Here is a 12055-nt window from a genome sequence, read left to right as displayed (position 1 = left end):
CCATTTACAATCACAAATTTCTCTGATATGTTGAGAATCAGAGGCTTCATGCTTCTTATTACACTGTCGCCTATAGTTTGGTGTGCTCATAGTACAGATACATCTCAAAAAATGTACATTACAGAAAAACAATGCTATGTTGGGATTGATGCAGTAACTTATGCAAAGGCAGGCCCAATGAAGTATTGAGTGCATAGAAATGAACATACTTTCCAGAAGTAACAGACATTTTCAACATGTCTGTTGAAAATGTCCTTTTTTTTAAACTGATGTCATGCATTATTATACATTTCTGAGATGGTGAACTTGGGGTTTTCATTATCTGTGAGCCACAAATTTCATGAAAGAAAAGCTTTAAATATTATTTCTAAGTGTGATGAATATATTTAATATTTAGGTTTCAGTTTCTGAAATGAGTGACAAGATATTGAACTTTATCATCATATTCCAATATTTAGGATGTATCTATAGTTCTTAACGAGGTTTATTCGGGTTTGTGTAAGTGAACCTTTATAATGAACTGGTGGCAATACTGTTATTTCTGAGAACGTAGCGGGGGTAAATGTCCATTTTAGTAAAACGCATCACAAGCTTTCCGTTTTCTGCACATAAAGTTGAGCAGTGTTTATTCCGCCGGCACTTGAACGCAGCACAGCTGAGCGCCCCACCTCCGCCTCTCGCGCTCAGGTAGGAAGAAAAAAAACTTCAGTTTCACCTGTGCGGGGAAGCAGGTCAAGCAGCCGGCGGCACTCTGAGCTCCAGGAGCGGAGCCCCACCGCCGCGGCCATGGCAGACTCCCAGCTGATGTGCATGGAGGACGGCCACATCGGGGTGAAGGTCCCGGAGAGCAGACCGGAGTTCTACTACAGCGAGGAGCAGCGAGCCGCCATCGAGGAGCTGCTGCTGAGGGGGGACGGAGCCTTCAAGATGCGCCTCAAAGACGACAACATGAAGGACTTCCTGTCCGCCAGGGAGGTCAAGCTCCTCGTGAGCACCTTCACAAAGTACGACCCGGACGGGGAGGACGGCGGGGCCAAAGTGCGCCCCACCGGGTCCGAGGAGGAGGAGGGGGGGGCGGCGGAGGACGGAGACGCGGACTCCGGGGTCCCCTCCACCTACTGGCCCCAGATGTCGGACACCGAGGTGCCGCCGCTGGACATCGGCTGGCCCGGCGGGGCGCTCTTCAAGGGGGTGACCCGGGTGGCCGTGCACACTCACCCGCCCAAAGACAACGGGCCCCACATCAAGGAGGTGGTCCGGAGGCTCATCCAGGCGGCCAGCAAGGTGAGGGCTCCGGACATCTAACTATTTATTTATTTGTTTATTCATTCATATATAACTTAACTATAAACATATTGATTTACCGTCTCACTTACTGATCCATCTTTTTTTTTAAATTGCTTTTTATAAACTTTACAAGCATGTTGTACCTGCTGATGGACATGTATATAATTTATGCATTTACTTATTCTGTCTATGTATCTAACTATACGCACATAAACACCTACATTTATATAAATAAATAGTTTTTGTGAATATGCATATATATAAGGACAAAAGACATAATTTTGTCTGGAGTGTAAAAGAAAACGTTTAAAACTAAAAGTTTACACACCAAGAATTTAGTCACTTACTTTTTCAGCAAGTTTCGTTTACTGTGAATTTGGATGTTTTTTTTTGGTCTTTCTATCAACATACCTTACATTTTGAAGACTGATATATTTATATAAAATAAACCTTGCTTTAAACCCATATGCTACGGGACATACATGTTTTTCATGTTTTTCACTTAATGAATGGGTATTTTACAAGCACTTCTCCCTCGCTCAACCAGAATTTGTTGTAATTGTGAAATAACATTTCAGACCAGTATGACAGAGTGTGTGTGTGTGTGTGTGTGTGTGTGTGTGTGTGTGTGTGTGTGTGTGTGTGTGTGTGTGTTAGCACAGTTTCATTATCTGTCAGCTTCAACAGAAAGTGGCTTTTTTGACCTTTTTGTAAAGTCCTTTTGTTCAGACACAATCTTGTGGTTGGTGGCTTTAATGGACCTGGAATCTGGAATTGTGTGGCAGGGACATGAACATCCACACCAGGCTTGATGAGAGATTACTTTCCACACTATACAAGAACTTTTGGAGAAAAATCTTTGAGGACATATTCGGTTTGCTAAACCTGAATACGTCCGTGGATACGTGCTTAAATTCATCTCACAGAGCATTACTCGAGGCTTTTGCTCAGAGTTTGAACTCACTTCTTCCAACAATGTCACTGTGTGGTATAATGTCAAATATCTCTTTACTGTTTCCAAGGAAAACCAGCTCCATTCACAGAGTGGACACTGGTGTCTATTTACCTCCATGTAACTTAGAGGTTCGTTCGCGACAAAGCGCTCTGTGGGATTCCGTTCATTCACACAATGCCTGGGCAACGTGAATGAACAATTGATCCCTGTTCACACAGAAAGTGAGGGCCTGGAGTGGGTGGGTTTATATGAGCTGCCAGTCATAGCCTTTCCTCACAGCCAGCCGGAGCCGGGCTGACTCAACTGTTCCGGCCCACAGTGCCCGGTTCTACTCGCCTCAAACTGCCTCATTACGCCTCTTTAAATCTGGGTCAGAGTGTGTGTCATTGTATTACTCTAGGCTATTACACCGGCTATCTTATTTTTTTGCACACAGCTCATCTCAGTTATCTGTAGTTTTCCGATGGAATCCCTCGATCCCTTCACTTCCCACTCTGTTGTGTGTTTATAGCTTCATTCCTTTTTGATTACTTACACTCTGTTATTTCCACAATTGCTTCCATACTTGTTAGTATTTATAGCATCAAGGCAAAGCACCTGGGCCATAACAGAGCAATGTTGCCCTTCTTATCCATTTGGTTTTGATAAGAAAGATTTACAACAAGTGCTTCAGTTCCTGCTTGTTCCCACCTCTCGTCGTGAGCTCACGATAACGTCATCCGTGTGTTGCGTTTACTCATATCCCGGCATTTTCCATGACTAATCAGGAGCTAATCTGACTTTGGAGAGTGTTTCCTGAAGTCTTTAGTTTAAAGACAAACAAGCATGTCAGGGCAAAAAACATTGTGGTTGCGGCGCCGTCCACAATGCTTTGCACACCTTCGACAATATGGACGACACCATGTGGGAAGCTAGCGCCGAGATCGCCGCTACAGTCTGCTGGCTTTCATCTGAAGCGAAGAAAAATCACAGCCGATCTCTGAGCCAACTTGCTCATTATGACCGCAAGTGCACAGTCGGAACATAAACACGATATATAAAATGAGTTTCGAGGGATTCGTCTTTGCCCCTACGGTGGTGAGCTACTTCGCTATCCTCTGCCCGATGGGAACTCCAGACGCAGTCATACACCGACGCCTTTAGTCCTACATTAGAACAAAGTCTGATTCTTCGTAGACCGATATGACATTTACTCTCTTAGTCTGTGAAGGTTTGTTTGATCCCGTTCTGCGTCAGCCGTCCACAGATCCCAGCTTGTAACTTTGTTGTTCTCCTCACACGCTCACTCGGCATTTTTCCTGAGTGACACATAAGCGTGGAAACAGCGGGCCTTTTCTCCCTGACAGAGGAACATTTGTTGCAAATTTACAAGAAACTTTTTTTTCTTTTTTTCAGTTTTCCATGACTTTGGCACAGTTGTTGTACAGTAATACAACTCTGCTAAACCTCCACCCACTGTTTGCTCTCTACATGTCTCAACATGTTAAAAGTTTCAACAAATGCAGTAAGCCTCCCTGCCTTCCTTCTTTTCCAGCTCAATTGTTATTTTACACGTTATCAGATTAGGTGTGTCTTAGTTCTTTAGCTCTGATATGTTTTCTTCTAAGCTTTGTGTAAACATGCTCATTAAATGACTGAATGAGAGATACTAGTGTCTTTCTTTGTGGTATGATGAGGTTGAACCATCCAAATGATATTTACACCATTATACATTAGTGATGACAGTAAAAGGGAAAGATACGTCATTTCCCCCTCCCCCCCAGATTTCTATTCAGTTGTCAGGCCCCTATTTACATAGTTTTTTTTTCATTTTCGTCTCAGAAAAGTTTGGCTTTTACACGGCACTATTTGAAAACTATGTACGTTTACATGGAAACAGCAGAAACCAGTTATGTTTTCAGTGGCTCAGAGCACCGGTGTCTTGCAAACATGGCCTAAAACTCTATTGTGCTGTCTACCTATACAACCACTGACTCCATAGAAGTTATTCTCTTTGGTGAAAGTGAAGTGAAAACGTTTTTCTCCCACTGCTTCGACGGGGACATGGCGGTGAACCTCGACAGTGATTTGACAGTTGTACCATGGCCTTCCAGAAACAAGAAAACATTCTAGATATTGCAAACAGTCTTGGAGGTGTGACAATGACAATTCAACATGCCCAAACCTGTCAGTGGCATGATAGGAATGCAAGTGTTCATTTTTTTTTTTCTTTTCTAGAATACCTTCACGGTATTTCCATCACATTAATCACATACAATGATGAAAACGCATTGATTTTTTTGTTTGTTTTTTGTTTCAGAAAGGTTTCAACATTTTGAAAGGGATTTACACAGCAATGGCAGAAACGCTGACAGCGATGTACTTTTCATGTTGGGCCACCAGTGGGTGTTGTTGGTTGTTTTTGTAATGAAGCCACACACGCGCTGAGAAGAAAAACGCCATAAATATTAACAGTGGGAGAGCACGGACATTCGTATGGACAATCGACAAAGTGGGATTGTACCTACGATGACTCAACTGTAAAACTACCGGGTCCCAGGAGACTTGGGACTGACAGGAGTCATGACACTCTTGAGCCCGCCATTGTTGTTATTGTCCATCTACTGACACATATGCAGAACTGATTACTAGGACCGTGGTGTTTGTGTGTGTAGTGGCAGTGTTTCAGTAAAGGTGTGTTTCCCCCCCCCCCCCCCCCCCCCTTTTTCAAGGAGACAGAGTCGGAGCATTTTAAAGAAGTTTCACCTTGAGAGCAGATTTCAAAAAGTGTGTCATCTAAACGGACGCCCAAAACCCAAGGGACGTTTTCACTTGAAAATGTGGTCGTCTAACCCGAGTTGCTATTGCGTTGCTTGTTCACCATCAAAATCTTTACATTTGATGCAGTCTTGTCATGGTGGTCATTGTGAACTAGTCTAATTTCAGCAAACAAGTTCATTTGTTACATTGGCACTTAGTGGCTTTGAATATGGGAGCATTATTGTAGCACAACTATCTGTCAATGGGTCTGGAGAGATATGTGCATTTCAATCTGCCTGCCCGAAGTGAGATTTAAAAAAAACAAAAAAAAAACGTATCAAGGCAAACAGGAATCTGCAAAAATTGTCTCAAAATTTGTCTGTATGTACTTGGGTTTTCAAATGTGTAAAAAAAACCATCTGCTCATCTGTATTGGAATATGTTAATTTAATAAGATTTTATCAATGTGACTTAAGAGTTGTTGTGAGTCGAGCGGCTCCGCCGTCCTTTTCCATATGACTTTTGCTCCACTTCTGCCGTGAGAAGATTTGTTTCTGTAAAGCCAGGGTTTACTCACTACTTTGGACGGACGGATTCAGATACAGACAGACAACTCTCCCTTCGCCTTAATAAATAGCTTTGCTAGAATAATGCCTCCATATTAAAACGTCTTCTTTAATTTCTTCTTTGCAACATTCCTGGTTGGAAGATTTCCAATCAGGAGGTGGTTTGTCTACTTTCTTTGCCAACCTGGGGTTTCTGAGAAATTCGTTGTGATCCGAGCGTTGCCACAGCACTTCATTCTGTTCTTGTGCAGTAAATTGACCAAAAAAAAAAAAAAAAAAGTTTACTAATGTTGCTTTATAAAATGATGCACTGGTTTCTTCTTGTAGGTAATCGCAATAGTGATGGACCTGCTCACGGACGTCCAGATCCTGCAGGACCTGATGGATGCGGCTTGGCGACGCTGCGTCCCTGTTTACATCTTGTTGGATGAGCAAGGCATGCCACACTTCCTGGATATGTGCTCCAGGTTGCAGATTGCTGCGCACCACCTTCGGGTAAGATCTTCATGCAAGTTGCAAACTTCAGACACAGCAGGAAAATCAAAACAATCCAGAGCATAATCTGGTTAATCTTTTAAAGATTAAACAAAATCCTATGGGTCATTTTTTTTATTAGCCTTTATTTTTGCAAACACTATACATAAATATATAAGTGAGTGGGCGGGACCTCCTCTGCTTGTTGGGGTGATCGGGTCTTGCAGTTCTGGAGAAACAGCTGTTCCTCAGTGTGTTTCTACACCTCCTGATGGGGCGGTGCCTTTTTCTTCATGGTGGAGGAACAAACAGGACTGTTCCACTGCCATCAAAAGGTGGTTGTGATGTTTAATTTAATTACATATGTTTTTGTTCCTTTCATGAAAGTGGAAGCAGAAATTCTACAATAATGTTCTTTACATATGAAAACAACACCCCAAGGAAGAATTTGATCAAATTGAACCAATACAATCGTCTACGTGAAACTTGCATTTTTATTTGAACCACGTAAACAAGGTTTTACACTGAAACTGTATAAGAACTATCCTGTATTTAAATAACTATGATGTTTGTGACTGCTATTGCTATTTGAGGCTTCTGAATAATTTATCGTTTCTCTAACACTGAGCACCCACTTGAAGGTTTGAAAGATCTTAGTTTAAAAATTGGGTTGTAAAACATCATGTCCACCTGATTCATTTCATGGAAAATGCCTACAACCTGGACAAAGGAGAAAATGCACAGACATCCTGACATCATTTCCATATTTTAATCCATTTCACCAGACATCTGACGTCTTGTCATTGCAGAACATGAGAGCCAGAACTCTTCAGGGAGTGGGCTTCGGTTTGTGCACCGGACGGATGCCTGGTGCCGTCTGTAATAAGTACATGCTGGTGGATGGAGACAAAGTGATGTTTGGCTCCTACAGGTGAGATCGAACTGTGTGTGTTTGCAACTAATGGAGCAAGGCAGACTACTATTTGGTTGCATTTGAGCACATTTCTTCTGAAGGTTCTACGTGCCTTGAGATGCTCGACAACAAAAAGCATTTAGTCATATCCATTCATTGAACCACTCCTTAGCAATTTTGGCTTGATGTTGTCGTTGTCCAAGTCGACGTGCGACAAACCTGATCATCAGGTTTTCTGAAATGTTGATGTTTTGAGGTGGAGAGTTGCACTTATGGGTTTGGCCATCTCAAGATTAATGATGACGCCTGGGATATTAAGTGAAGCAGATAAACTCCTTAATGTCACTTAAAGCCTTGGTTACACAGCAACATTTTGAAAATGCAAGAAAACAATGTCGCCAGCATGCCCAGCCACGAGTTGGCACTATTAGTTGTTTTTGCACATGTGCAGTCACAGCATTTTCCAAAAAGTTGCATTTTCCACCGTTTTCATGGTGACAGAATTGGAGCATTTTCAAAAAGTTCCACCTCGGGATTTGTTTTCAAAAACGTCCATTTTTTTTTGTGGCTCCAAGCACCGTTGTTGTATAAACAAACACCCAAAATGAAACTAAAAAAGTTTTCCGTTTTCATTTGAAAACTGGGCCTTCGAGTGGCCATTGACACGAAATAATAAGGCATTGTAATGACATAGTAACTCATGGAAATTGGATAATTATAATAAAAGTCACTCAGGGAACAAAAATATGCTTTAGGTTCGTTCAATGCCTGCTAATTGCAACAAGTTTGTCATTTACTATAAAGTTAGCAGAGAAGAAATATAATTAAGTCTAATATCATCAACATAACGATTGGTTATCTGTGTTGCAGCTTCTCCTGGTGTACGTCTCGTATGGATCGCAACATGGTCACCGTGATGACAGGACAGGTGGTCGACTTCTTTGACCAGGACTTCCGGGAGCTCTATGCCATCTCTAAGAAACTGAACCTATACAAGGAGTTCCACATCAGTCCGCCTGCCGCCCAGAAGATTGACGCAGCTCGTTCCAGAGCAGGATCCAAACGGCCACCGCTACCGGCCACCACGTCCCGCTTCCAGGTTACCTTGGGGGATTCAAAGAAGGCCGGCATTCAGGTGCCTGCGCACAAATTCTACAACCCGAAGTATGACTTGGTGTACGAAAGTGCAAAACGTCCGACAGGTTCTCTGCAGGAGCCAGGACTTAAGAAGATCTCTGATCTACTTGAGGAAAATAAGCAGGGGACGCTGCGGTTGGCGAACAGCGAGAAGTTGGACAGACTGAGTCCGCTGCCCGCAGAGGCCCCCAGCGACATCTTCAAGAAGCCGAACGGAATTCAGTCGGACAAAAAAGGACGTTTTTCATGGAGGCCGAAACTCTTCCGGAAACCTAGTAGACTTTCCAACAGCAACGCAGCGACTCCACCTCCAGAAACGAGCGAGATTGACGAGATCCAGGATAGTGTCGCGGTAAATCTGCCCAAAGGGAATAAGAAGCCGTTTGGAATGATTGGAAGGACAGCGTCTGAGCAGACGATCAACACTGAACAAGACACGCAGGGTAAGTCACAAGTATAACACCATTTCCACAAAAGTTGGGACACTGTTAAATGTAATATATGTCATAACTCATAAGCATTTATTGTGTTGAAACTGAGATATGTTTCACATTTTATGGAATACGATGGCTTGTTGACTGTTTGCTAGCCAAACCAGAGACTGTAACTTTTGCATGACAAAAACCATGCTGGGAACATCTGGCGAAAAAAAACTAATTAATAGACAACAGGTCCGTAAAGTCGGTTGGGTATAAAATGAGCATTTCATAGAGGAAAAGCTTCTCAGATTTAAAATTGAGCAAGAGTTCACAGATTTAGCAATTGTGGTACATATCCGACACTGAATTGTAAACAGATATGATTCTCTGCTGGATCTCACTGCTTGTGCTCAGAAAACACCTCTCGAAATGACTTCCTGTCTGTGAACAAATGCAAAGAAGAAGCCATTTGTGAGCACGAGTCGAAGAAACAAAAAACAGACTTCCAGGGACAAAACTCACTTAAAATGGCCTGAGGCAAGTTCTGTGGTGTGGGATTATTCAGCGGGCAGTTCAAAAGCCTGCATCTCTGATGATACGAGGTGTTATTAATTCCTAAGGTGTGTGCAGCTGGCACATCTGGAAAGACATCATGGATGCTTAAAAGTACAAAAAGTTTTTTTTTTTTTTTTTTTTTTAGAGCAACATCGGGTCACAATTAAACATTGCCTGAACCTGCTGCAGACCTTGGACTCAATGATAAGACCACATTGTCTGACGTTTTCACTTTCGCAATAAAAAGAAAATCTGTATGCATGCGTTTTAGATGATTTCTATTAGAAATATGTGGTAATTCTTCATGTCAAATCAAACTTAGTCAATAATGTTTTTTTTAGCTTTTAGATTGCATGATGAATTTGGTTAAAAAAAATAGTTTTTGATCCTCCAGCATGACATGTTTTTATATAAACTCACTCCCACAGTTTGCTTTCAATAATGTACCATTGATTTACTGACTCAGGTATCAGGTACTCTTTACACCATACTGCACAGTGTGTGTGGCGTCGTCACAAAAAAAAAACAAAGCAAAAAACCAAACAGCACCACCCACTAGTGGCCCAACATGCTAACTACATCATTATCAGTGTTTCAAAACATTGCCGTGTAGATGCAAAACTTTTCTGAACATTGACACATTGTGTAAAATGTGCCAAAAAGAACTTCAATGGCTCTCAATCTCCATCTTCTATCCCGTTTATCCAGTTCAGTGGCGCTGGAGCCAATCCCGGCCTACTGTGGGCGAGGGCCGGGTACACCCTGGACAGGTCGCCAGTCTGTCACAGGGCAAACACATATAGACAAACACTCACATTCACATTCACCGAGGGGCAATTTAGTGTCATCAATTGACCTCACATACATGTTTTTGGACTGTGGGAGGAAGCCCGCGCAGAACATGCACACTCCACACAGAAAGGTCCCGGGTCATACTTGAACCTACGACCTTCTCGCTGTCAGATGTACGTATTAAAAACAACGAGATTAGAGATGCATAGAATCCCAGAAAGTTGGCAAAAAGGATGCATTTTCACTTGAAACGTTGGCGTGTAAATGGGGCCTCAATGTGTGACGTCTGCTACTCTTACTAAAACACTTTTCAGTGAACAAACTGCACTTTACGTTAAGGAGAATATTCCAATCGAGTGCTTTATATTTACACTTTACAAAGTCATCTTGAAGTCATATTAGAGTCTCATTTGTATCCAAGTTTTTCTAAATACATTATATCTCATGGAAGTGTATTCCAATATTCACACAAAGTCAACCAACATTTAATATCTAAGCAGATTTTATTTGTTTTTTGCCACTCTCAACTACATAATGCCTGTCGGCAAAAGCATTAGTATCTGATTGAATTCAGCTGAAGCGTCAACCGGCAGGGCAGCAGTTCCAGTTGGTCCACATTTCATGCATTCATCTCCTCTTTCCTTTGAACGCTCTATTTTTAACGCCATGTTTTGTTCTCACAGGTGGTAAAAGTCAGCGGAAAGAAAAACAACCCTGCAAAGTGTCCTGAGCTGAGGTGGAACTGAGCCACACGTTCTCAAAACGCGTCAGACAAAAGACTCGGAGGAGTTTGTTAGAGACCAGGTGAATGTACAGCTGTACTGATGTGGAATCGATGTCACACCAGTAGGATGATAGAGTCAATTTGGTTTCCTACTTTGCTGCAGTAGAAAATGTGAAAAATATGATGAATTTACCAAATTACAATATTTCTATTTTGACTCCTGATGACACATTTCCTCCTTTCTATTGTGGGTTTTTAACCACACCATGATTCCTCTTTATGTTTGCTTTCTCCTTCTTAATAAACTGGGGATCTTCAAATGTTATACACGCAGACAATTTGATGTAAGTATCAAGGAGGTGGAAAGTTATGTACAGCCTGGTCATGCAGACCATTCTATTCTGTTTCATAAGGTTGTAATTTATCATTTATCAACATTTCTCCCTGATCCACGAGTAAAAATGTGGGCTCGTTTGTTCTTCTGTGTTTGTTGGGAAGGTTTCAAATGACTAACCACTGCCACATCACCGGGTTCAGTCTTATGCAATCCACTTCAGAAGGCCTGCCTTGGAATTCCTCTTCATCAAACACTTAGAAGTAAAGGTTGACTCTGTGGAAATGGGAACTCGCAACTTTTCTGAAATGCTGCTACTGCGCATGCACAACACAACTGTAGTGACTTCAGTAATTCTTCTGCACAAGCACAAGTGAGACGAACAATAACAACAGTGACGGCCTCCAGAGTGTCCTGACTCCCAGTCCATGTTCTCAGGAGAGCAACCTATAATAGCAATCCAACTTCTTTGTCCAAACGAATGTTTTGGGGTTTTATTACAATAACAACCAGTGGCAACCAGTGGCACCACTCCATGGCCTGGCATGTTAACTACCTTGCTTTCAAGGCTTCTGCCATTTCTGTGTACATGGACTTTTTTTTTTTTTTTCAAAATGCATCCGTGTAAATGTAAAACCTCTCTGAAAATGCAAAAATGCTGCGTTTTCACTTGAAACATCTAGTAAACGGGGTTAAAAAAAATGCAGTGAAAACTCAAGAATTTTGAAATTAGAATATCTTATTTTGATAGACATTGCATCATACCTGAAGTCGTCAGGTCCTGCATGGTGGTGCCGTGGTTTCAGAGCGAGACATTTGTTGGTTTGAATGGAGTTTGCATGTCCTCGGTGTGTGTTTCTTTTGGTGGTGATCCATAGGTGTATGTGAGTGTTCATACACAGGGAGAACATGCAGAAAGCCTCTCAATCTCACACTCCGTGTCTCCTCACAGTATGAAGTTGTGGTTGGACGTCAGTGAAGTCATATAATAGTAATATCAAATACTGAAAATGTCCATATTGTATACATAGGTAGTACATTTCTGCATTCTCTGCTGACTCCACTTCTTAACTTGATTAATCACTTTGACTCTAGCGCCCCCTGGTGACCATAGTGTAAAACTACAACTTCGAGACTGAACTCCATGAATCAGTTTAAAA

At 42.0% G+C, this 12055-nt stretch overlaps 1 protein-coding gene across 1 annotated transcript; it reads left to right on the top strand.

Annotated features, from left to right (window-relative positions):
• The first annotated feature begins 728 nt into the window (after positions 1-728).
• Positions 729-11474, top strand: fam83fb (family with sequence similarity 83 member Fb). The gene is made up of 5 exons (XM_080494357.1): positions 729-1284; positions 5875-6042; positions 6831-6952; positions 7805-8514; positions 10521-11474. Exons 1-5 carry the CDS (start codon positions 787-789, stop codon positions 10565-10567), a joined length of 1545 nt encoding a protein of 514 aa, XP_080350483.1. The 5' UTR covers positions 729-786; the 3' UTR covers positions 10568-11474.
• The last annotated feature ends 581 nt before the right edge of the window (positions 11475-12055 follow it).

Source organism: Blennius ocellaris, assembly GCF_963422515.1.
Source record: "Blennius ocellaris genome assembly, chromosome: 3".
In the NCBI taxonomy this organism is placed as follows: Eukaryota; Metazoa; Chordata; class Actinopteri; order Blenniiformes; family Blenniidae; genus Blennius; species Blennius ocellaris.
This window is presented reverse-complemented; position numbering and strand designations above follow the sequence as displayed.

Coding starts and splice junctions, on each gene's coding strand:
- fam83fb (XM_080494357.1), top strand. CDS start 787: ATGGCAGACTCCCAGCTGATGTGCATGGAGGACGGCCACATCGGGGTG. Junction 1,285..5,874: donor TCATCCAGGCGGCCAGCAAG/GTGAGGGCTCCG, acceptor TTCTTCTTGTAG/GTAATCGCAATAGTGATGGA. Junction 8,515..10,520: donor CACTGAACAAGACACGCAGG/GTAAGTCACAAG, acceptor TTGTTCTCACAG/GTGGTAAAAGTCAGCGGAAA.